The 24,753-nt window shown below is 40.6% G+C and overlaps 1 protein-coding gene across 1 annotated transcript in view; it reads left to right on the plus strand.

Annotated features, from left to right (window-relative positions):
* Positions 1-17,129, plus strand: part of Appbp2 (amyloid beta precursor protein binding protein 2) — a 55,450-nt gene extending 38,321 nt beyond the window's left edge. Inside the window, exons 9-13 of the mRNA XM_070027095.1 lie at positions 1,406-1,530; positions 5,642-5,727; positions 9,451-9,641; positions 11,163-11,328; positions 16,525-17,129. Of these exons, the coding sequence (XP_069883196.1) occupies positions 1,406-1,530; positions 5,642-5,727; positions 9,451-9,641; positions 11,163-11,328; positions 16,525-16,778 (822 nt within the window). The 3' untranslated portion in view covers positions 16,779-17,129. The remainder of the gene's footprint in view (positions 1-1,405; positions 1,531-5,641; positions 5,728-9,450; positions 9,642-11,162; positions 11,329-16,524) is intronic.
* Positions 17,130-24,753: the final 7,624 nt, after the last annotated feature.

Below are 24,753 nucleotides of genomic sequence, written 5' to 3' on the forward strand. Positions count from 1 at the left end.
CTGAGTTCAAGCCCCACGACCAAAAAAATAAAATAAAAGAGTAAATAGTAAGCCATTGTTCCCCTTCTGTCCGTCCTCCCTCCCCCCCCCCATTTTTTTTTTTTTTTTGGTTCTGATCCTGGTACTTGACTCTGCATGGGCTGTGTACCTGAGCTGCTTTTACTCAAGTCTAATGTTCCATCACTTGAGCCACAGCTCCACTTGCTCTTTGTTTTGGTAGTTTAGGGGGAGATAAGAGTCTCATGAACTTTCCTGCTTAGGCTGGCTTTGAACTGTGATTCTTAGATTTCAGCCTTCTGAGCATCTAGGATTACAGGTGTGAGCCACTGGCACCTGGCTCATTGTCCCTTTGTTTTTCCCTCATATTATTATAAAAGTGATGTACAAAAATAGAAAAAAAAAAGTCAGATAAAGAGTACATTTCTTTTTTGACAATGTCACAGCTTCCCTTGCTCTCATACCATTTTTCCCTCTTGTACTAACCTATGTATAGTTTAGTTCATTTTCAACATAATGTCTAGTGAATACCACTACTGCATTTGTTCACCCTTTGCTCCTCCATTTTTATGGGCCCCCTCAGACTTTGAAAACATATAAATGAACAAACAAGATAAAAAAAAAAATATCAAGGGGCTGGGAAGGTGGCTCAGTTGGTAGAGTGCTTGCCTTGCACGCATGAGGCCCTGGGTTTGATTCCTCAGCACCACATAAGCAGAAAAAGCCAGAAGTGGTGCTGTGGCTCAAGTGGTAGAGCACTAGCCTTGAGCCGAAGAGCTGAGGGACAGTGCCCAGGCCCAGAGTTCAGGCACGATGACTGGCAAAAAAATATATATATATATCAAAAAAGAAAAAAACCTCTGGTTTCCATTTCCTGGAGTTCATTTGATAAATATTATTTTGAATGATCAGATGTATATAGGCATTGTGCCTTTGTGTTCCTCTCCTAAGAGTATCTTCCTTTTGTCTTACCAAGTATGAATGCCTAGAGACTTGTATAAGTGACCATGTCCTGGTATATTTTATATCTAGTGTCCCCATATGAGAGAAGACACATGCCATTTGACTCTGAGCTTGGCTTATCTCACCATGATTTCTGTCCCCCTTTTCTGGGAGGGAAAAGGGACAAGATCTTTCTATGTAGTTCTGGCTGGCCTCAAATTCAAAATTACAGGTGTTTACTACCTGTCTAAGTTTTCACATGCCTGTCTAAGCTTTTGCCTTTTAAAGCAGTCTCCACAAAAGCATGCCTTCTTGGTGGCTTTCATCTTTAACTATAATTAAAATACAACAGGACTTTCTTGCTTAAAAATTTAAGGGACTAACTATATAAACTGTAAGGATGTTTAACTAGATGGTATTTCCTAAAAGGTTACAATGTTATTGAATACTTTTTTGATTCTTCTAGGCAGCCCTCGACATTCGACAGTCAGTGTTTGGTGGCAAAAATATTCATGTAGCAACAGCTCATGAAGACTTGGCTTATTCATCTTATGTCCACCAGTATAGTTCTGGGAAATTTGATAATGCACTGTAAGTTCCATATTTCTTTTCAATGAAAGATTAAATATTGTTGTTCTTAATAGGCTTTACGGATTAAATTTGTCTTCCTGGGGTTTTAAGATTTCTGTTTCTGTAATCACTTAAATCGTACCAGTTTATAAACTCTCCAATTAGACTTTATGTGATTTAATATTGAAACTGTAGTTCTTCCAATAATTTCTTTAATATGTTAGCCTCTGACTAAATGGCACATTTAATACCCTCGAAACTGCTTATTCAAGCTGGGCGCTGGTGGCTCACACCTGTAATCCTAGCTACTCAGGAGGCTTAGATCTGAGGATCGCAGTTCAAAGCCAGCCCGGGCACGAAAGTCCGTGAGACTCTTAACCGAAAGTGGTGCTGTGGCTCAAGTGGTAGACCACTCTCCTTGAGCTGAAAAGTGCACGGACAGCACCCAAAACCCAGAGTTCAAGCCTCACAACCAACCAAAAAAAAAAAACAAAAAAACCCTGCTTACTCAGAATACACAGAAATACCTAATGAGCTAGGTCCTGATGTAATCCTAGGATCTCAGCAAGCTGAGTAGCTGAGGCTGAAGATTATGATTCAGGGCCAGTCCAGGGAGACAAATCTTCAAGATTCTTAGCTCCAACTAACCAGCAAAACGCTGGAAATGGGGGCATAGCTCAGGTGGTAGAGTATCAGCCAGGAGCAAAAAAGCTAAGTGAGGGGCTGGGAAGGTGACTCAGTGGTAGAGTGTTTGCCTTGCATGCCTGAGGCCCTGGGTTCGATTCCTTAGCACCACATGAGCAGAAAGAAAAAAGCCGAAAGTGGCACTGTGGCTCAAATGGTAGAGCACTAGCCTTGAACTGAAGAGCTGAGGGACACCGCCCAAGCCCAGAGTTCAGGCCCTATGACTGACAAACAAACAAATAAAAGCTGAGTGAGAATACAGAGGCCCAGGGGCTGGGAAGGTGGCTCAGTGGTAGAGCGCTTGCCTTGCATGCCTGAGGCCCTGGGTTCGATTCCTCAGCACCACATAAAGAAAAAAGCCGGAAGTGGCACTGTGGCTCAAGTGGGAGAGCGTTAGCCTTGAGCTGAAGAGCTGAGGGACAGCGCCCAGGCCCAGAGTTCAGGCCCCATGACCGGATCCAAAAAAAAAGAATACAGAGGCCCATAGTTCAAGCTTCAATACCAGCAAAAAAGGAAAAAAGAAAGAAAAAAATATACCTAATAAAATACAGCTGGGGGCTGGGAAGGTGGCTCAGTGGTAGAACGCTTGCCTTGCATGCATAAGGCCCTGGGTTCGATTCCTCAGCACCACATAAGCAAAAAGAAAAAAGCCGGAAGTGGCGCTGTGGCTCAAGTGGTAGAGCGCTAGCCTTGAGCTGAAGAGCTGAGGGACAGCGCCCAGGCCCAGAGTTCAGGCCCCACGACCGGACCAAAAAAAATAAAATAAAATACAGCTGGTCACCAGTGACTCATCCCTATAATCCTAGCTACTCAGACTGAGATCTGAGGATCATGATGCAAAGCCAGCCCGGGTAGGAAAGTCCACAAGACTCTTCAGTAAACCACCAGAAAACTTAAGTGGTGCTGTGGCTCAAGTGGTAGAGTGCTAGCCTTGAGCTGAAGAGCTCAGGGACAGGGCCCAGGCCCAGACCCACAACCTACCACAATTTTAAAAAAGAAAAGAAAAATACAGCTGTCAGCTCAGCTCTTATGTTTTTGTGAACTTGCAGCAGTGAAGGTAAAATCCCCAACAACCAATAATAGACACTAGAATCTATAAGCATAGACTTAGAGTATAACTTCTCTGAGATGGTAGGCAATTTTAGAGGTTTCTGTAACCTTGGTTGCACAATAATCCTCATATAATGACTGTTTTGCAAAACATTTATCCATTAGAAGGTAATGAGTTAGAACTGAAACTGGCACTTGTAAAGCCAGGATTAAGGATATACCCTCAGGAAATAGACGTGTGAGATTTGTCCATTGAAAGAGAGATGTGGAGGAAATTGACATCTTTTTTTTGTTGTTTTTTGGGTTTTTCTTTTTGGTCGGTCGTGGGGCTTGAACTCTAGGCTTGGGTGCTGTCCCATGGACTTTCCCGAAAGCCCGGGCTGGCTTTGAACCGAGATCCTCAGATCTCAGCCTCCTGAGTAGCTAGAATTACAGGCATGAGCCACTGGCACCCAGCTAAAGTATATATTCATTAATGACTAAAAATATAAAATGGGCTGGGTGCTGGTCATACCTATAAACCTAGCTTCTGAGAATTTCAGTTCAAAGCCAACCCGATCAGGAAAGTTCAGGATGCTCTTAATCTCTGCTTAACCAAAAAGTCAGAGGTAGTGATGTGACTGAAGTGATAGAGTACATCCTTGAGAAAAAAAGCTCAAGGTGGGGGTGGGGAGGAGTGTAGTCATGGAGATGGGAGGGCAGGGATGGTAGGGGAAAAACAAAGGAGGAGGGGCTGGGAAGGTGGTTCAGTGGTAGAGAGCTTACCTTGCATGCCTGAGGCCCTGGGTTCGATTCCTCAGCACCACATAAGCAAAAAGAAAAAAGCCGGAAGTGGCGCTGTGGCTCAAGTGGTAGAGTGCTAGCCTTGAGCTGAAGAGCTGAGGAACAGCGCCCCAGAGTTCAGGCCCCACGACCGGACCCCCCCCCCAAAAAAAAAAAAAAACAAAGGAGGAGGCAACTATGAAATGTACTTATTATCTTTCTCATGTAATTGTAACCACTCTGTACGGTATTTTCACAATAAAAAAAAATGATTTAAAAAAAATGTAAAAGCTCAGGGTAAACTCTTAGAACGGAGTTCAAGCCCACCCAAAACCAGTGCAAAAAACAAAAACACCCTAAAAATGAAAAATAGCCAATTTACTTTGACTTGATTGAATAGACAAATAACACATCAGTTACACCTAAAGAGAGAATTAGTAAATTTGAGGATAGTTTTGAGAAAATTTAGGATTACCTAGAAAATAGGGACTTTAGAATTGCTTGAAATTAACTGGTAAATCAAGTGTACAAATAGCTTACCCTCTGTTAGGTAAGATACACCATAAGCAAATAACCATACTGTTAGTCAAGAATGCTGCTGTAGGAATAAAGTTAGACTAAGAATTTAGAGTGATGATAGAGTGTTTTGAGAGACTTCTATATGGTTAGTCTCTTTTGGGAAGGCCTATTTAGTGAGAGTGAGTGAGCTATGTCGGTATTCAAGAAAGGAATATTGCAAGGGGTGGGGAGCAAGTGCAAGGTTAAGGACATGCTCTTCATGTCAGGAGAGTGGTAAGCCTGTGTGGCTGCAGGCCTAAGAGAAGGTAGGTCTAAAAATTGTAGATGAGGCAGGGTTGGAGGGTGTGTTGAGCCTAGTTACCATTTATTTTTTTCCTCAGATGAAAATCTGTTGGATATTAAAAGTTAAGCCCAGGGGCTGGGAAGGTGGCTCAGTGGTAGAGCGCTTGCCGTGCATGCATGAGGCCCTGGGTTCGATTCCTCAGCACCACATAAGAAAAAAAGCTAGGAGTGGCACTGTGGCTCAAGTGGTAGAGTGCTAGCCTTGAGCTGAAGAGCTGAGGGACAGCGCTCAGGCCCAGAGTTCAGGCCCCACAACCAGACCCCCCCCCCAAAAAAAAAAAAAAAAAAGCCCAGTGCTGATGGCTCACGGCCATAATCCTAGCTACTCAGAAGGCTGAGATCTAAGGATTGTGGGAAACCAACCTGGGCAGAAAAGTCCCTATGAGACTATCTCCAATTAACCACTCAAAAACTGGAAGTAGAGCTGTGGTTCAAAATGATAGAGCCTTAACCTTGAGCAGAAGAGCTCAGAGACAGCTCCCAAGCCCTGAGTTCAAGCCCCATGACCAACAACCAAAAACAAAGTTTAGTCTACTTCAGATGGAAATTTAAAACAACAGTAAACTGACACTTAAGAGATACAGGATGTAGCTCAGAGTACTTGCCTAGCAGGTGAGAGGCTCTAGTCTGCAGAAAACAACAACAAAAACTTGATTATTTACATTTCAGTTGTACTTTATATCAGCATTATTTTATAAATTGTTACTTTGGAGGGGGGACATTTTAAGGGATTTGTAACTAAAAGGAAATGCCACACTCTGTTTATCTGTTGCAGATTTCATGCAGAAAGAGCTATTGGTATCATTACCCACATCCTACCTGAAGATCATCTTCTTTTGGCTTCTTCAAAGAGGGTGAAAGGTACCCATTGTAATCTAATCTCAGAAACCTTTAAATTGATAATGATATATGGCATAAAGTTGGGGTATTTGTTTGTTTTCTCAGATTATATATACAAATTATGAAAATAGCCAGTTCTTTCAGCTGCATTTAATGGTTTCCAATGGTTTATTTCAGTCTTAAAACATTTTTGGTGATTCACCCTAGTTCCTTTCTGGTTTTTTTTTTTTTTTCCTTCATTCATGTATATCTGAGTTTATTTTGAGGAAAACTTGTAGGAACAATACAGTGGTGCCACACTAATGTGGAAGGGACATTGAACACTGAAGGTGGGTTTCATAGGGTTCATTTCACAAGCTAAACTTTTTTTTTGGTACCATGGAGAGTCAAAGCTAGGGCCTTACGTATGCTAATCAAGTATTCTGCCACTGACCTACGTCCCCAGCCCTTCCTATGCTTTTTTGTTTTTTGGAGATAGGGTCTCACTAAGTTGCTCAGGCTGGTCTTGAGCTTGGCGTGTAACTAAGCAGGCTTCAAACTTCAGATCTTCCTGTCTTCACCTCCCAAATACTAGGCCTATGTCTAGCTACAGTGCACAATTTTAGGCAGACACTCTCAGTTGAGTCACATCTACAGCTCTATTTACTCTGGTGGTTTTTGAGATAGAATCTGGCTTTTTTCTTCTTCTTTTTGTTGGTTGTGGGGTGCTGTCCCTGAGCTTTTCAGTTCAAGGCTAGCACTCTACCACTTGAGCCACAATGCCAGCCACTTCTGGTTTTCTGTTGGTTGATTGGAGATAAGAGTCTCACAGATTTTCCTGCCTGACCTGGCTTTGAACCATGATTCTCAGGTCTGTCTCAGCCTCCTGAGTAGCTAGGAGTACAGGGGTGAGCTACCAGTGCCTGGCTAGAATCTAGCTTTTTACCCAAGCTGTCCAGACTGCTATCTTCTAATTCACTTTTTTTTTTTTTTTTTTTTTTGGTTGGTCGTGGGGCTTGAACTCTGGGCCTGAGTGCTGCCCCTCAGCTCTTCAGCTCCAGCACTCTACCACTTGAGCCACAGCGCCACTTCCTAATTCACTTTTTAAAAAAATCATAACTAGAATATCAAACACCTTCAGACCTAGCTTTTTAATCATGTTGAGATCAGTTATCACACACTTTTTACTCAGACTGGCCTCTAATCACAGTCCTTCCAGTTTTTGCTTTCTAAATAGCATTATAAGCATGAGCCACTGGCACACCAAACTTTACCTTTTCTTATTTTCACTTGTCTTTTAGGTTGTCTTTGTTATTGTTACACTGAAATTCAAACTCAGGGCCTCACACTTGCTAGATACTCTACCATTGGAGTCACACCCCCCAACCCTTACCTTTAACCAGTATTCTTTTGTTTAATGCATTTATTTTGCTAAGATGATTGATTGGGTCATCTTTATTGTACTTGCATGCATATTGAATAAGTTCTACCATTAATTCTGGAAGTAGGATTTTTTTTTCTCCTTCCAGATTGGCAATTAAGTTAAAAAATAATATGTCATTAAATTACCTGGAATTCCACTAATCCTGATCAACATTATATGATTTTTTAAAATTTTCCTTTCCTTAATAAGATAATTAAATGAATGAACAGTTTTTTAGTTTTATAACTTGATTCACTTACTATATAATGAACATTTTCCATTTCAATACATTAGGTATCTAACCTTTTAATATATTTAATCCCATCTTTTATTGGACTTTTATATATTTTTTAATAATTATAATTGCCGGGGGGGGGGGGGCGGTGGCTCACACTTGTAATCCTAGCTACTCAGGCTGCAATCTGAGCATTGCAGTTCAAAGCCAGCCTGGGCAGGAAAGTCTCTGAGACTCTCATCTCCAATAACTATCAGAAAACTGGAAATGGTTCTGTGGCTCAAGTGGTAGAGCATTAGCCTTGAGCTGAAGAGCTCAGGGACAGCGCCCAGGCCCAGAGTTCAAGCTCCATTAATGACCAAAAATAAATAAATAATTACAATTGTAATTTTTTTTTTTTGGGGTCCAGTTGTGGGGCCTGAACTCTGGGCCTGGGCACTGTCCCTCAGCTCTTCAGCTCAAGGCTAGAGCTACTTGAGTCACAGCGCCACTTCTGGCTTTTTTCATTTTGCTTATATGGTGCTGAGGAATCGAACTCAGGGCCTCAGGCTTGCAAGGCAAGCGCTCTACCACTGAGCCATCTTCCCAGCCCTACAATTGTAATTTTTAAATGCTGCAGTGAGATAAATCTTTTTTAAAATTAATTTTATTGTCAAGGTGATGTACAGAGGGGTTACAGTTTACATTCGTGAGGTAGTAAGTACAGTTCTTGTAAAAATTGTTACCCTCCCCCATTTTTCTCTCTCCCATTTTCCCTCTCCCATTTTCTCCCTCCCCCATTTTTCTCTCTCCCATTTTCTCTCTCCCATTTTCCCTCTCCCACAAGATGTCTCTTTTTTTTTGCCAGTCCTGGGGCTTGAACTCAAGGCCTGAGCACTGTCCCTTAGCTTCTTTTTTGCTCAAGGCTAGCACTCTACCACTTGAACCACAGCGCCACTTGCAGCTTTTTATGTGGTATTGAGGAATCAAACCCAGGGCTTCTTGTATGTTAGACAAGGATTTGCCACTAAGCCACATTCCCAGGTGATAAGTCTCTTTTAACTACCTTTATAAATATAGATAATTTTCCGAAAAATTATATTACTCAGTAAAATAACTTGTATATTCTTAGTACTTTGAATGGAATTTGAAAGTTTCAAATGAAACTTTATAGTTAAAATGTTTTCTGCCTTGATTTCATTGGTCAAGTGAGTAGGAGGAAACCAATTCTAAGTTGTGTGTGGTTATTGGTTTTACAAAGGGTGGTTTCAAAACTAAAAAGTGCTTAGTTACTCCTTGACACAGTTTCATAACTTAAAAACAATTGCTTCTGGGCTGGGAAGGTGGCTCAGTGGTAGAGCGCTTGCATTGCATGCATGAGGCCCTGGGTTCGATTCCTCAGTACCACATAAGCAGAAAAAAAAGAAAAAGAAAAAGAAAAAGCCGGAAGTGGTGCTGTGGCTCAAGTGGTAGAGTGATAGCCTTGAGCTGAAGAGCTGAGGGACAGCGCCCAGGCCCAGAGTTCAGGCCCCATAACTGGACCCCTCCCCCCCCCCCCCGAAAAAAAAAATTTGCTTCTTCCTGCCATTTGCTTTAAAAACAAATCCTGACCAGCAAAGTAAAAGTATAGTAGTCTGTTAAAATAGAAGTTAATTCTGCAGCTGGGCACCAGTGCTCACGCCTGTAATCCTAGCTACTCAGGAGGCTGAGATCTGAGGATCGAGGTTCAAAGCCAGCCCGGGCAGGAAGGTTCCTGAGACTCTTATCTCCAATAAACCACTAGAAAACCGGAAGTGGTGCTGTGGCTCAAGCGGTAGAGCACTCGCCTTGAGCTGAAGAGCGCAAGGACAGTGCCCAAGCCCAGAATTCAAAAAAAAAAAAAAAGTTAATTCTGCAGAATAATTTGATGCATACTCTATAGTTTTTCTTAAATTTAAATTCATCATGCTGTAGAGAATGACTGTTCTAAAAGTACACTGTCAAAATGAAATTCTTTTGTTCTTGACCAGTTCTAAGCCATAATTACATATATTCAGTAAATATTTACATTATTTAATTTTTTATTGGATATTCTGATGGTTTGAAAAATGGTTTTGAAGTTCATTATTGTATTGCTTTCTTTACTCAGCACTTATATTAGAGGAGATTGCTATCGACTGTCATAATAAGGAAACTGAACAGAGGCTGCTTCAAGAAGCTCATGATTTGCACCTGTCTTCACTCCAACTAGCTAAAAAAGCTTTTGGAGAATTTAATGTACAGACTGCAAAACACTATGGTAATCTTGGAAGACTTTATCAATCAATGAGAAAATTTAAGGTAGAAACATGTTTTATACCTATACTAAATAATTGTCAGTACCTTAAATATAAAGCATATTCATTATAATTCTATTTTATCCCATAAAGGCAATATTAATACCAATATTAGAATTGTATAATAATAGATTTTAATTATAGCAGTATAAATACTGTCTTAATTCTATTTTATTTATTCTATTTAATTCTATTTTAGAAGTCTGAGTTGGGGCTGAGAAGGTGGCTAAGTGATAGAATGCTTGCCTCACACATGCATGAGGCCCTGGGTTTGATTCCTCAGCACCACATAAACAGAAAAAGCTGGAAGTGGCACTGTGTCTCAAGTGGTAGAGATCTAGCCTTAAGCTGAAGAGCTGAGGGACAGCGCCAAGGCCCAGAGTTCAAGCCCATAGCAGAAAAAAAAAGTCTGAGTTATTTGTCCATTTTGAGGTCTAGTAAAGAAAGATGAGGCAATCCAATATGTTTATTTAGCCAGATAATCAATTGTATAATCTCTCAGCCTGGGTTTAGTTTGTTACAATAAAAATGATCAAAGCAGGCTGGGAAGGTGGCTCAGTGGTAGAGTGTTTGCCTTGCATGCATGAGGCCCTGCGTTTGATTTCCTCAGCACCACATAAGCAGAAAAAGCCAGAAGCGGCACTGGCTCAAGTGGTAAAGCACTAGCCCTGAGCTGAAGAGCTGAGGGACAGAGCCCAGACCCAGAGTTCAGGCTCCACGACCAACCAAAAAAAAGGATAGCATACCCAGTCCTAGCACCTGTATGTGCACACATGCACATACATGTATGTTCATATAATTCACTCCTATATTAGAGCAGTTAGTTTTCATTTAAAAGTGTTTTAAAATTCTTCTAACAGTTTTTTATTACTTGAATAAGATTCTCTGATCACTGTTAATATAGGGCACTAGTACTACTACTACTACTACTACTGTTATAGCCATCAGCTTATGTGCACAATTTCTTTTTTTTGGGGGGGGACCCCTGGGCCTGGACACTGTCCCTCAGCTCTTCAGCTCAAGCTAGCGCTCTACCACTTGAGCCACAGCGCCACTTCCGGCTTTTTTTCTTTTTGCTTATGTGGTGCTGAGGAATCCAACGCAGAGCCTTATGCTTGCAAGGCAAGTGCTTTACCACTGAGCCACCTTCCCAGCCCCTATGTGCACAATTTCTAAAAGCAGAAATGTTTTCCACAACTTTTGGAATAATGAAATAGGCTCTTTATTATAGTTATGTAGGTACTGGGGCTTGAACCTTAGGGTCTAGCATGTTCCATTTCTGGCTTTTTGGTGGTTAGTTGGAGATGAGAATCTTAGAATCCGTGGCTTCAACAGAGATACTCAGATCTCTGTCTCCTAAATAGCCAGGATTATAGGCATGAGCCACTGACATCTGGTGAAATACACTCTTTCAGTCTTATTACCTATTGCATCTATAAGCTGTCCTTAACATTTAAAACAGTACTATTTATTGGGTAAAAATTGTTGACCTCAGAAAAATAATTCTTAATGATTGCTTTTTTAGGAAGCTGAAGAAATGCACATCAAAGCAATTCAGATTAAAGAGCAACTTCTTGGTCAAGAAGATTATGAAGTAGCCCTTTCAGTGGGACACCTGGCTTCTTTATATAATTATGACATGAATCAGTATGAAAATGCTGAGAAACTTTACTTGCGATCTATAGCAATTGGTACGTTACTTTTAAATTTTCTTTAGTCTGTTGCCTAAAGATCAGCATATCAACATGTCTTATATGTTTGATAAGGGAAATGCTATTACTGGCACATAGAGGTTCAAGCTTCAAAGGTATCTGGAAGCTACCAAAAAAACCCATCTGAAATACTTCAATAAATGTGCTTTTTTGATGTTGAACTCAATCAGAGGAGATATGTTTCTAAAATGTCGATTGTAGGGCTGGGAATGTGGCTTAGTGGTAGAGTGCCTACCATGCATGAAGCCCTGGGTTCAATTCCTCACTACCACATAAATGAAAAAGCCAAAGTGGCACTGTGGCTGAAGTGATAGAGTGCTAGCCTTGAGCAAAAAAAGCTCAGGAGCAGTACCCAGGCCCTGAGTTCAATCCCCAGGACTGGTAAAAAAAAATAAAGGCGCTGGGAAGGTGGCTCAGTGGTATAGTGCTTGCCTTGCATGCATAAGGCCCTGGGTTTAATTCCTCAGCACCACATAAGCAGAAAAAAAACAAAATCCAGAAGTGGGGCTGAGGCTCAAGTGGTAGAGGGCTGATCTACAGCTGAAGAGCTGGGGTACAGTGCCCAGGCCCAGAGTTCAGGCCCCACAACTGACAAAAAAAATAAATAAAATGTCAGTTGTAGATAAATTTTTAATCATTTTGCAGTAACTACTGCATTTCTTCCCTCTTCCTTCTTATGTCTTTAACATAGATTAAATTTACCTCAGACTTTTTTTTTTTTTTTTTTTTTTTTGCCAGTCATGGGGCCTTGAACTCTGGGCCTGGGCACTGTCCCTCAGCTTTTCAACTCAAGGCTAGCACTCTACCACTTGAGCCACGACACCACTTCTGGCTTTTTTTTTTTCTGCTTATGTGGTGCTGTGGAATCGAACCCAGGGCCTCATGCATGTAAGTCAAGCACTCTACCACTGAGCCATCTTCCCAGCCCCTCTCAGGCTTTTTTGATACTAGTTTTTTGGGGTTTTTTTGGGTCCGGTCGTGGGGCCTGAACTCTGGACCTGGACACTGTCCCTCAGCTCTTCAGCTCAAGGCTAACGCTCTACCACTTGAGCCACATCGCCACTTCCAGCTTTTTTTTTTTTTTCTGGGTATGTGGTGCTGAGGAATCGAACCCAGGGCCTTAGGCATGCAAGGAAGCGCTCTACCACTGAGCCACCTTCCCAGCTCTGATATTAGTTTGGAGTATTGGTTTGGCTTGATTTGGGATGTTTTGTTTTGTTTTGCCAGAGTACCTCTCTAAGCCTCTTTGTGCCCAAGTCTAGCACTCTACCACTTGAGCTACAGTGCCATTCTGGCTTTTTGGGGTAGTTTATTGGAGATAAAGGTCTGATGGAGACTTTTCTGCCTGGGCAGGCTTCGAACCTCAGTTCTCAGATCTTAGCCTCCTGATTACCAGCATTGGTGCCCAGCTTTTTTTTTTTTTTTTTTAGCATATACTAGTTTTTTTTGGGGGGGGTTGTTTTTATTTTTTTGTTTTTGTTTTGTTGGACATGGGGCTTGAACTGTAGGCCTGAACGCTGTCCCTCAGCTCTTCAGCTCAAGGCTAGCACTCTACCTCTTGAGCCACTGTGCCACTTCTGGTTTTTTTCTGAGTGGTTTATTGGAGATAAGAGTCTCATGGACTTTCCTGCCCACGGCTGGCTTTGAATCATAGTTCTCAGATCTCAGCCTCCTGAGTAGCTAGGATTACAGGCGTGAGCCACCAGTGAGGCTAATATGTTAGGGTTTGAACTCATGCTGTCTACACAGGCCCACATCATTCGCCTGTTTGTGCTGTAGTTATTTTTTTAATACATCTCACATTTTTGCTCAAGGCCAACCTCTGTTCACAGTCCTCCTCCTGCTTATGCCTCTAGTTGAACTGGAATTACCAGTTTATATGCCATACTCAGTTTTTTTTAAATCTGTTTGCTGGTAATGGATCTTGAAGTCACTCACCATTTTTGCTCATGGCTGATGCTCTTACCACTTGAGCCATGCCTTCACTTCCTGCTTTTTGTGAATTAAAAATAAAATCTGAAGCTGGGCGCCGGTGGCTCACACCTGTAATCCTAGCTACTCAGGAGGCTGAGATCTGAGGGTTGTGGTTCAAAGCCAGCCCGGGCAGGAAAGTGCATGAGACTTTTTTTTGGGGGGGGGGGCAGTAGTGGGGCCTGAACTCTGGGCCTGGGTGCTGTCCCTCAGCTCAAGGCTAGCGCTCTACCACTTGAGCCACAGCACCACTTCCAGCTTTTTTTCCTTTTTGCTAATGTGGTACTGAGGAATCAAACTTAGGGCCTCAGGCATGCAAAGCAACCACTTTACCACTGAGCCACCTTCCCAGCCCCCATGAGACTCATCTCCAATAAACTACTAGAAAACCAGAAGTGGCGCTGTGGCTCAAGTGTTAGAGCGCTTCCTTGAGCTGAAGAACCCAGGGACAGCGCCCAAGCCCAAAGTTCAAGTCCCACGACCGACCAAAATAAATAAATAAAATAAAATCTGGCAGATTTGTCTGACTGGCAGGCTTCAAAATTCAATCCTCTGATCTCTGCCTCCTGAGGATTATAGGTCAGAGCCTGCCTCTTAACTGCTTCTAGTGAACAATAATTCTAAAATATACCTGACTTGACAGCACTGTCACTTTTAATTTCAAGTGCCATATATATTAGTGTGTCTTCCATTTTAGTATTAACAAAATAAGATTCTGTTTGCCTGTTAGCTAGGCATGCTGGCAGATGCCTGTGATCCTAGCATTGTTTGGAAGGCTGAGACATATCAAGTGTAAGGCTTGCTTGAGCTACATACGAGTTCAGGCCAGTCTGGGTTATAATACCCTATGCCAAAAGTAACTAAATGCCTGTTAAGTCTCTAGTGCATTTTCATATTAAATTTTTACTTACTTACTGACTTGAGATATGATGACCCCTCATTCTAGGAGACCCTTTAAAGTATAGAATTTCTTAAATTCTTAATTTCTTAAATTCATCTTTTGTGGTTAACACTTTTTATTTTATTCAGTTTTTAAAAATCACAGTTTTTGGACACTTTACCATTCACATTTGCATCTACAGTCTAAAAACTGGCATGTGATTTTGGTATGAGGTAGGGATCAGATTCCATTTTTTTTTCCTATATGTATAGTCAGTTAATTTGGACCATTTCTTCAAAAGACTATCCTTTCCCTCAGTCTTAAGTCATGTGTCCATATATACATACATGAGTGTCTCTCGCTTAGCCATAGTATATTAACTTACATGTTCATTCCTAAAATGCATATTCTTAAGAATTACTAGCCCAGCAGGGTGCTGCTCACACCTATAATCCTAGCTACTCAGGAGGCTGAGATCTGAGGATTGTGGTTCAAAGCCAGACCGAGCAGGAAAGTCTGTGAAACTCTTATCTCCAGTAACCCACCAGGAAACCGGAAGTGGCACTGGAACTCAAGTGGTAGAGCATTTGCCTTGAGCTGAAGAGCTGAGGAGCAGCGCTAAGGCCCAGAGTTCTAGCCCATACCTTTGTGGAAAGCAAGTTTATTTAGTTTGCTCTTTATGCAGCTTTTTTTTTTTTTCACTGTTTAAGGAATTTTATTAAAGCAAGAATTTTATAATCCAAATTACGTTTCCTCGCACAGTTATCAATTCTGTTACTTAGACCTGACATCCTGAGCTATTCCACAGTAAAGAATTACAAAATTAAAGAAAGGAATGCTTTAAATTTTTGTACTTTGCTGAAAATTCTTTTTCCCAGGGTCTATAAAACATTAATTTGTTTTTATATTTTACTATTTTTTTGTAGTTTTTTTGTAGTTTTTTTGTTGTTTTTAAATCAAGTAATCTAGGACTAGCACTGTTTGCTAGACCTATGCAGGTTTTTTTTGTGTGTGAATATGTCAGCCCTGGAACCTGAACTCAGGGCCCCACATTCTCACTCAGCTTCCCTGTTCATGTTTGGTGCTCTTACACTTGAGCCATACTTCCAGTTTGGCTTTTTGCTAATTCATTTGATATACCCTTCTTAATTTGAGTTATATACCCTTCTTAAGTGTAGATGATAGTCATTTGAAAAATAATTAAGCTGCCGGGCGCTGGTGGCTCACGCCTGTAATCCTAGCTACTCAGGAGGCTGAGATCTGAGGATCGCGGTTCAAAGCCAGCCCGGGCAGGAGAGACCGTGAGACTCCTATCTCCAATAAAAACCACCAGAAACCGGAAGTGGTGCTGTAGCTCAAGTGATAGAGCGCTCGCCTTGAGCTGAAGAGCTGAGGGACAGTGCCTAGGCCCAGAGTTCAAGTCCCACGACCGACAAAAAAAGAAAAGAAAAGAAAAGAAAAATAATTAAGCTTATTTATGTTTATATTATATACCCTATACCCTATCTTTAATTGGTTAAGTATTTCAGTGTTCTTAAAATCTCAGCTGTATAGAAAGGTTTGCTCCCACATGTGTAGTTTGCCCTGCTTTCTTCTGCCTAATTCCTACCTACCTGATACTAGTTTCTTTCTTTCATTTCCCTCCCTCCTTCTTTCCCTTTCTCCTTCCTTCCTTCCTTCCTTTTTCTTCCTCCCTCTCTCCCTCTTTCCCTCTCTCCCTCTTTCCTTCTTTCCTTCCCTCCCTCCTTCCCTCCCTCCCTCCCTCCTTCCTTTCTGTGTGTGTTGATCATGGGGCTTGCACTCATAGCATAGACAGTCTTTGAGCAATATTTTAATCAAGGCTAGCACTCTACCACTTTGAGCCTACATTGCCACTTACTCCAACTCTAGTAAAGCAAACTTTTCTATAGGCAAGAAAAAGTGTTGGGGGGCTGGGAAGGTGGCTCAGTGGTAGAGTGCTTGCCTTGCATGCATGAGGCCCTGGGTTCGATTCCCCAGTACCACATAAACAAAAAGAAAAAAAAGCCAGAAGTGGCACTGTGGCTCAAGTGGTAGAGCGCTAGACTTGAGCTGAAGAGCTGAGGGACAGTGCTCAGGCCCAGAGTTCAGGCCCACAACTGGACCAAAAAAAAAAAAGAAAAAGAAAAAGTGTTGGAACTTACTCAAGAGAGTAGGTTAAGAGCAACTAATACAAGAATTGCTTATCTTTTCAGCAAGATAAAGATAGACTTTTTAGTTAAATTTTAGTTAAAGAATTAACCTTGTATAGAAAACACATTTGTTCTGGAAGTATTTGAACTGACTTTCTTTTTTGTTACTTTCAGGGAAGAAACTTTTTGGTGAAGGCTATAGTGGACTGGAATATGATTACCGAGGCCTCATTAAACTTTACAACTCCATTGGAAATTATGAGAAAGTGTTTGAATATCACAATGTTCTGTCTAACTGGAACCGGTTGCGAGATCGGCAGTATTCAGTGACCGATGCTCTTGAGGACGTCAACACCAGCCCCCAGTCCACTGAAGAAGTGGTGCAGTCCTTCCTGATTTCTCAGAATGTTGAGGGACCAAGCTGCTGAGGGAGGACCTCAGTTAACCATTTATCTTTTCCCAGATTCCAGGGAATTCATACTGTGAAATCAAAACCAAGTCGTTTTGGGGGGCTGGAATTTGCATTGAAACACTGGTCCAGTCCATTGAAGACCCTATTTTGGGTAATCCCTATCTTGCAGAGTGTCTGTAGAATAAGTATATATTCAGTTATATTCAGCATGTAACGCATGTATAAGTAGTCTGGCCCACATTTTCAACCTAGTAGAACAAACAGGAATTTTTTTTTTCTTTTTAAAAAAGAATTCATTTTGCAGAAAGCCCGAAAGAAAAAAAAAAAAAAAAGAACCCCTAAATAAAACTATTTAAGAGTTTAAAAAGAGTTGCATTCTTATTATGTAAGGATGATTTTAACAACTTTTTAACATATAATTCTTCCATGTGGAGGTATTCAATACTGTATTGTAAAGAAATTTTATGAAGAAACATCTTTATATGCAGTATAGAAAAGTAAACACAAGTACTAATAAAAGAGGGACATCCTGATTTAGGTTTGGCCACCTTACCAAAAAAAAGATACAACCACTTCAAAGCTATATTATAAGGGAAGGACTTGTCAGATTCATCTGAACTGGACCAGTGTTGATCTGTAAGTAAAGGATATTAGTAGACCAGCAATTTTAATTCTTTTTTTGTTTTTGGTACAACAATGCAAGATACTTTAAAAGCATTTGCTGACCGGACCAGAAGGATCTAAAATTGGACCAGCCTAATGGAGAAGGTGGTTATTTGGACCAGAGGCTTTAGATTGTTTGAGCCCCTGAATATACTTTTATCAATAGAATGATTTCACTTATATAATGAACGGTGATAATGCAAAACTTATATTCATATACTAGATGCCAAACTAGGAAAATTTGGCAATTTCACTGGCATATCTTTAGTCCAGGTACACAGACGGCCATGCCATAAACAAGTCTATAATATTTGCTGCGGCCACCCCACCCTCATTTTAATTATCACTCTAATAATCAGCGCTGTTAATAAGTATATTGACTTAAAAGGTATGAAACAGCTCATGTCCAGATGGGAATTTTGGATTACTATATGGTTTGTGGGGAATAAGGAAAATGAATGCATAAAAGTAAGTTGTCTACGAAAAATCTTCATTTTAATGGTACATAATAGTACAACTGAGTCATTTTGATTGAAATCCAGAATTCATATAGAAAGAGCCCTTTATGATAAGTCTATTTCACTAATTTTGTTTAATGAGTTATTTTTTTTTGAGTTAGTTGGGTTGTTTAATGTTGAGGTAATGTTCAAATTTAAGAAGTTGTGATATGTAACAAACCAAGAAATAAAAAGTTCTTTTGCTTTTACCTCAATTCTTACTATAGTGGCCCATCCGGTGCCTCTAGTTAAGAATCTGGGTTTCTCCCCTATTTTCAGGGGTTCATGACTTGGCTGTAAGAGATGATGCTCCTAGCTAATGCGTAGGAGTAGTCTCTGGGTGAGTGGGTGTGTGCTGAATTTTGTTTTCTTTTAATATGCATGTTGAGTAGGGGGGGGGATGTAAACTCTCAAACAGAGTACAGAGAAAAATGAATTGGAGATTTTTAAATTCTTGCTAAACACTTGTTTGCACTTCCCAACTTTAACCTTGTTTGAAACTGCTCTTTGAAGTCTTAGGAGGCAGTGGATTTAGGTCCTTCGGAGATTTGTCAAGGGTGTGCCTAACAGTAGACACGCCCACACCCTGGGTTGATAACAGGCTTTGGAAACCTGGACTTACTCCTCTAATTGGACTGCTTTCCTTTTAAGTTTTGCAAAGAAAAATAATTGGCATACTTGCAGTTTATGAAACTGATCTCTCTCCCCGTTAATCACAGTCAGCTGCCATGAGGCACCCTTTATTAATTACCAAATAGTCTTTGTGACCAAGGACTAACATTTTAAGTTCCTTAGATCTATCCTCATGGGCCTATATATGTGATTCCTCCAAAGATACTTTCAGGTTAGGCTTTGTGTACTTTATTGGTTATTTAGAGCCCTGTGGTATGTTTGTGGTATAGGAATGTCATGGTAAATTGTTTTTTAATAAATAATTTGAAATTATGTTTCCACCTGAAGTTTTTTTTAATCTGATTTTTGTTTTGTGCACATACAGCATTTTATAGGATAAAACCAAGCAAGTTACTTAAGGCCTCTTCCTCCCTACTCAGTTTAAACCCAACTCACACTCAGTGATAAATGATCACAGGTTCATATCAAATGGCAACCAGTTCCTTTTTTTCCCCAAATATCACTATTGTCAGTTTTCTGTTTATCACCACTGCTTTACTAGAGTTTTCTATAAGTCGATAAAAATTGATATAATGCCTGCACTCTGACTTAAGAAAACATTGCTGTTAATGATAAGAATTAAGAAGTTATTTCTGATTCTAGTAAAAAAAAATCCCTAATAATTTTAAGTGTAGGATTTATTCCTTTAGTAAAAATATTTAGAGTACAAGATAAATACAACCATAACTTATGACATTAAAAAAAAAAACTCAAAGGAAAGGAGTAAAATGTACCTCATAATAACCAATAGTTTGCACAAACTTCTTACACGTGGTAGAGTCTGTATAAGGATGCCCATGAATTAAAGGTTGTTTTTTGGAGGCTCGATGAAGTTATGTTAAATAATGGCCATTCATTTCATCCTTTCATGACTTATAAAGTTTGGTGCTACTCAAGTTGGCATCAAGGAGCTCTTGGATGGTGCCAGCCAGCTGGTCAGTCACTCTACATTCAGTTCAGTAGAGCCAATGGAATTTTTTTTTTAAGCCACAAAGTCGCCTTTGTCCAAAGGATTAGAGCCCTTTTTACAATTTCTCTTTGTTTAGTTAAAACTGAAACTCCCAGCCAGGTGCTGGTAGCTCATTCCTGTAATCCTAGCCACTCAGGAAGCTGAGCCCCAAAAACCAGAAGTAGAGCTGTGGCCCAAGTGGTAAAGCACCAGTCTTAAGCAAAAAAGGTAAAGGATAATGCCATGGCTCTGAGTTCAAGCACCAAAAAACAAAACAAAAAACCCTCCTTGTTTCTCTGTAGTAACTTCTGCCCAGATATTTTTGCATTATGAAATAAAGGATTTAATGGTCTTTGTTTCTAGCCCATAGAATATGTTTCATAGAATATGAAAATAGAAGAAACCTTTCATGATAGTACATGCTTATGGTCCCAGCTACTAAGATAACAGGATCTCTTGAGCCTACAATTTCAAGGTCGGCCTACGTACTGTTGCAAGATCCTATCTTTTAAAAATAGGCATAAGGGCACCAGGCACCAGTGGCTCAATGCCGCTAATCCTAGCTACTCAGGAGGTTGAGTTCAAAGCCAGCCTGAACAAGAAAGTCCCTGAAACTCTTATCTCCAATAAACCACCAGAAAACCAGAAGTGACTGTGGCTCAAGTAGTAGAGTGCTAGCCTTGAGCTGAATAGCTGAGGGACAGCACCCAGGCCCAGAGTTCAGGCCCCATGACTGACCAACAACAAAAGCAGCTACAATTTTAGAAATACAATGAGTATTATGTGGCAGGTTGTTTTTTCTTTTATTTTTACCACAAATGGAAAGCTGAATAATAAACACATTCCTAAAGTATGAAACTTTTGGCCAAAACTTTGTAAATTTTAAGGATGATTTGCTAAATGGCAGTTAATATTAACTGCCATTTTTTATGTTTTCCCCAGGATATATAGCCTTGTTGCTTCTAAATTTATATAGCTGGATAGTAAAGTTACTACTGGAAAGATTCAATAAGTGCTTCTTTTAGTTGTATTTTTGCTTTAAAAGTTAATGCCTATTTCACCTCTTGGGTTTGGAAGACCTCAAGTTACCAGAAAAAGAATTCCCTAAAATAGGATATTTGGATTACTTTCCAGCTTGAACACTAGTAGTTTTTTGTCCATGAATCTCAGGAATGTTTTGGACAGAAAACTGGTTTTACCCTGTTGATCTGAAGGAGTGTGCTTTAGGAGTACTAAATAATACTATTCTTAATTGCAGCCCTAGGTATTTATAGCATGAGTGGCCTTAGTGAGTTCATTGAAGTGCACATGTTTTTCAAAAGTAAAATTTAAGATTAAATATATACGCTATATATAGATATCTAGAAAACTTGGTTTGTAGTGCACAGTTAAGTGTTGGATCACTAAATAACCATTGCAGGTACCATTTATGTAACATCTGTATATTTCTTTTATGGAAAGATATGTTGCCATGGTAACCAAAACATTTCAATTTATCTACTTTTATGATGTGAATGAATGCTACATTTTATTAAATATTACCAGGTCAGTACTATTTTTATACTTTAAGCAACAGGGGATTTTAGTTTTAATGGCTCAAGATACAAAGGACTTAATGGAACAATGAAAAACACATTACTAACATTCTTTATAGGAAAATCCCCACTTCTAGTGCCACAGTAATTTCTATAGAAATATCTAAGGTCATTAATAGATTTTTGAAGACAGTTCATTGTGTCAGAGTGACCTTTCATATCATTCTCACTGACTTGTAGCGCCCACCATTATTTGTAACTTAAACCATACTAAGTATGTTTGTAACCAGCATTGTGATATATTCTGTACTTGTATTGCTAAAAAATGAATTATTGACCCAATAAATATAGTGTTCCTGCATTCATAGTCTGTCTGTTTCCAATTGAGTTGTGATTGCTTTTGGTTGGGAGTCAGGATGTTTAAATTTTGTGCTGTTTTTATTATGTGAGAGAAATAGTTGGAACCAAAACAAACGTGTTGATATTCGGGGAAATTGAGATGGATAGTAGAGGAGGTCATGGCAACAGCATCTGGAGATGGTGCTATTGAAAATACTTAGGAAATGACAGAACACTAAAATGCATGGGGATTTTTTTTTACTGTGCTTATGAAAGTGACAACCACTCTTTTCCCTAGCCTTCCTACGTAAAGGATAAAATTGTTTGATAAGAGGCCTGGTAAAGTTCGGAATGACAGAGAAAGTCCAACATTCAGATTTGAGTTTCAGTTCCAGCTCTGCCTCTGAACTCTAGGAATTTGTGTCATTACAACCCTGTGTTTCATTTCCTCATTTTGAGGGTCACACTAGGTCTTTAAAGAAGTCTAAGCTGGGCACAAGTGGCTCACACCTGTAATCCTAGCTACTCAGGAGGTGGAGATCTGAGAATCATGGTTTGAAGCAAGGCCAGGCAGGAAAGTCCGTGAGACTCTTATCTCCAATAAACTACTTAGAAAAAGCCAGAAGTGATTCTGTGGCTCAAAGTGGTAGAGCGCTAGCCTTGAGCAGAAAAGTTCGAGGATAGCACCCAAGCCCTGATTTCACATCCCACGACTGGAGGGGGAAAAAAAACTACCATGAAACAGCACAAATCTTAATAAGCACTCAAAACACTGTTACAGGGTGGCACTAAACTTTTTTACATCTACATGACTGAAACTTTGAACATATTTTTTCCTCCTACATGGCATGCTATTTCCTGGGTAATGTCTTAGTTCGTCTGTTAAGGAAAGTTTAAGTGTGCGTGTTGCCATTTCTTGTTAATGCAGCTTTGTTAATTGCCATTGGGCTGGGAAGGTGGCTCAGTGGTAGAGTGCTTGCCTTACATGCATGAGGCCCCGGGTTCAATTCCTCAACACTACATAAAACAGAAAAGGCCAGAAGTGGCACTGTGGCTCAAGCAGTAGAGTGCTAGCCTTGAGCTGAAGAGCGCCCAGGCCCAAAGTTCAAGCCCCATGACTAACAACAACAACAAATTGCCATTAATATTTGGGAGTGCTAACATTACTTCCAGTTTATAAACTGCTGTTTTGTACATTTATTTAACAAACTTCACAGTTTGCCATTCTAGATATGTTAGCAAACCATACTCATATTTTAGACATACTTTTTCTAGTTAACATTCAAAAATAGGGATGTAGTTCAATGGTAGAATATATGCTTAGGATGCATAAGGCTCTGGGTCAGCACAAAAACCAAACACAAATCTCCCGACACCTATTAGGATAGCTATTCTAAAACAAGACCAACTATTGGTTAGGATGCATTGTAAACTGGTAAGTCTGCTATGTAAAGTGTGTAAGACTCCTTGAAGTTTTTAGGTAGATCTCAACTATAATTTCTTTTTTCTTTTTTTATTTTTGGGGGGGACAGGGGTTCCAGTCGTGGGGCCTGAACTCTGCTGTCCCTCAGCTCTTCAGCTCAAGGCTAGCGCTCTACCACTTGAGCCACAGCGCCACTTCCAGCTTTTTTTTTTTTTTTTTGCTTATGTGGTGCTGAGGAATCGAACCCAGGGCCTCATGCATGCAAGGCAAGCGTTCTACCATTGAGCCACCTTCCCAGCCCCTCAACTATAATTTCTATACCCAGATCTATAGCCAGAAGACCTGAAAAGAGCCAGGTGCCAATGGCTTACATTTATAATCCTAGCTACTCAGTCTGAGATCTGAGGATAAATGTTCTAAGTCAGCCCAGGTAAACAAATCTGCAAGACTACCCCCAATTAACTACCAAAAAACCCCAGAAAAACAAAAACCCATAACTGGAGGTGTGGCTCAAGTGATAGGTGTGAACAAAAATGTTTGAGAGGGCTGGGAAGGTGGCTCAGCGGTAGAGCGCTTGCCTTGCATGCTCGAGGCCCTGGGTTCGATTCCTCAGCACCACATAAGCAAACAGAAAAAAGCCGGAAGTGGCGCTGTGGCTCATAGTGGTAGAGCGCTAGCCTTGAGCTGAAGAGCTGAGGGACAGCACCCAGGCCCAGAGTTCAGGCCCCACGACCGGACCCAAAAAAAAAAAAAAAAAAAAAATGTTTGAGAGCTCAAGGCCCTGAATTCAAGCTCCAATACCAGAACACACAAGTTGAAAGGATTTCAAACCAGTAATTCTGGCCACAGTTTCATAGCAACATTATCTGCAATAGCTAAAGTGGATAAAACAAACCCAAATATTTATCAATAGAGGAAGAGTTAGTTGCCTATACTGGAAATGAAATATTTAGCCTTGAAAGGAAAATTTACAGGGCACCAGTGGCTCATGCCTGTAATCCTCACAACTCAGGAGGCCAAAATCTGAGCATCACAGTTCAAAGCCAGCCCAGGCAGGAAAGTCTACATACTTATCTCCAGTTAATCTCCAGAAAACCAGAAGTGGCGCTGTGGCTCAAATGGTAGAATACTAGCCTTGTGCATAAAGAGCCCAGGGACAGTGCCCAGGCCCTGAGTTCAAGCCCTACAACCAACAACAACAACAAATAAAGGAAATTTTGATGATGTATGCTACAACATGAATAAACCATGAAGACCTGCAAAGTGAAATTAGTCAAACAGTTACTGTGTGGTTTCAATTATGTGAGGTATATAAGGTGGTCAGATTCACAAAAGCAGAAGGGGCTGGGAAGGTGGCTCAGTGGTAGAGTGCTTGCCTTGCATGTATGAGGTCCTGGATTCGATTTCTCAGCACCACATAAACAGAAAAAGCCGGAAGTGATGCTGTGGTAGAGTGCTAGCCTTGAGCTGAAGAGCTGAGGGACAGTGCCCAGGCCCAGAGTTCAGGCCCCACGACCGAACCAAAACAAAACAAAAAAAAACAAGAAGAAAACTGTTGCTTAGTATAAGGTATAGTTTCTGTTTGGAAGGTGAGAAAGTTCTGAAGATTGGATGTATAATATGAGCATAAGTAACACCAGTAAACTGTACACTTAAAAATATTTAAGATTAAGCCGGGCGCCGGTGGCTCACGCCTGTAATCCTAGCTACTCAGGAGGCTGAGATCTGAGGATCGCGGTTCAAAGCCAGCCCGGGCAAGAAAGACCGTGAGACTCCTATCTCCAATAAACCACCAGAAAACCGGAAGTGGTGCTGTAGCTCAAGTGGTAGAGCGCTCGCCTTCAGCTGAAGAGCTGAGGGACAACGCCCAGGCCCAGAGTTCAAGCCCCACGACCGACAAAAAAAAAAAAAAA

Source organism: Dipodomys merriami, unplaced genomic scaffold, assembly GCF_024711535.1.
Source record: "Dipodomys merriami isolate MVZ:Mamm:240054 unplaced genomic scaffold, mDipMer1.0.p SCAF_19, whole genome shotgun sequence".
NCBI classification, from domain to species: Eukaryota; Metazoa; Chordata; class Mammalia; order Rodentia; family Heteromyidae; genus Dipodomys; species Dipodomys merriami.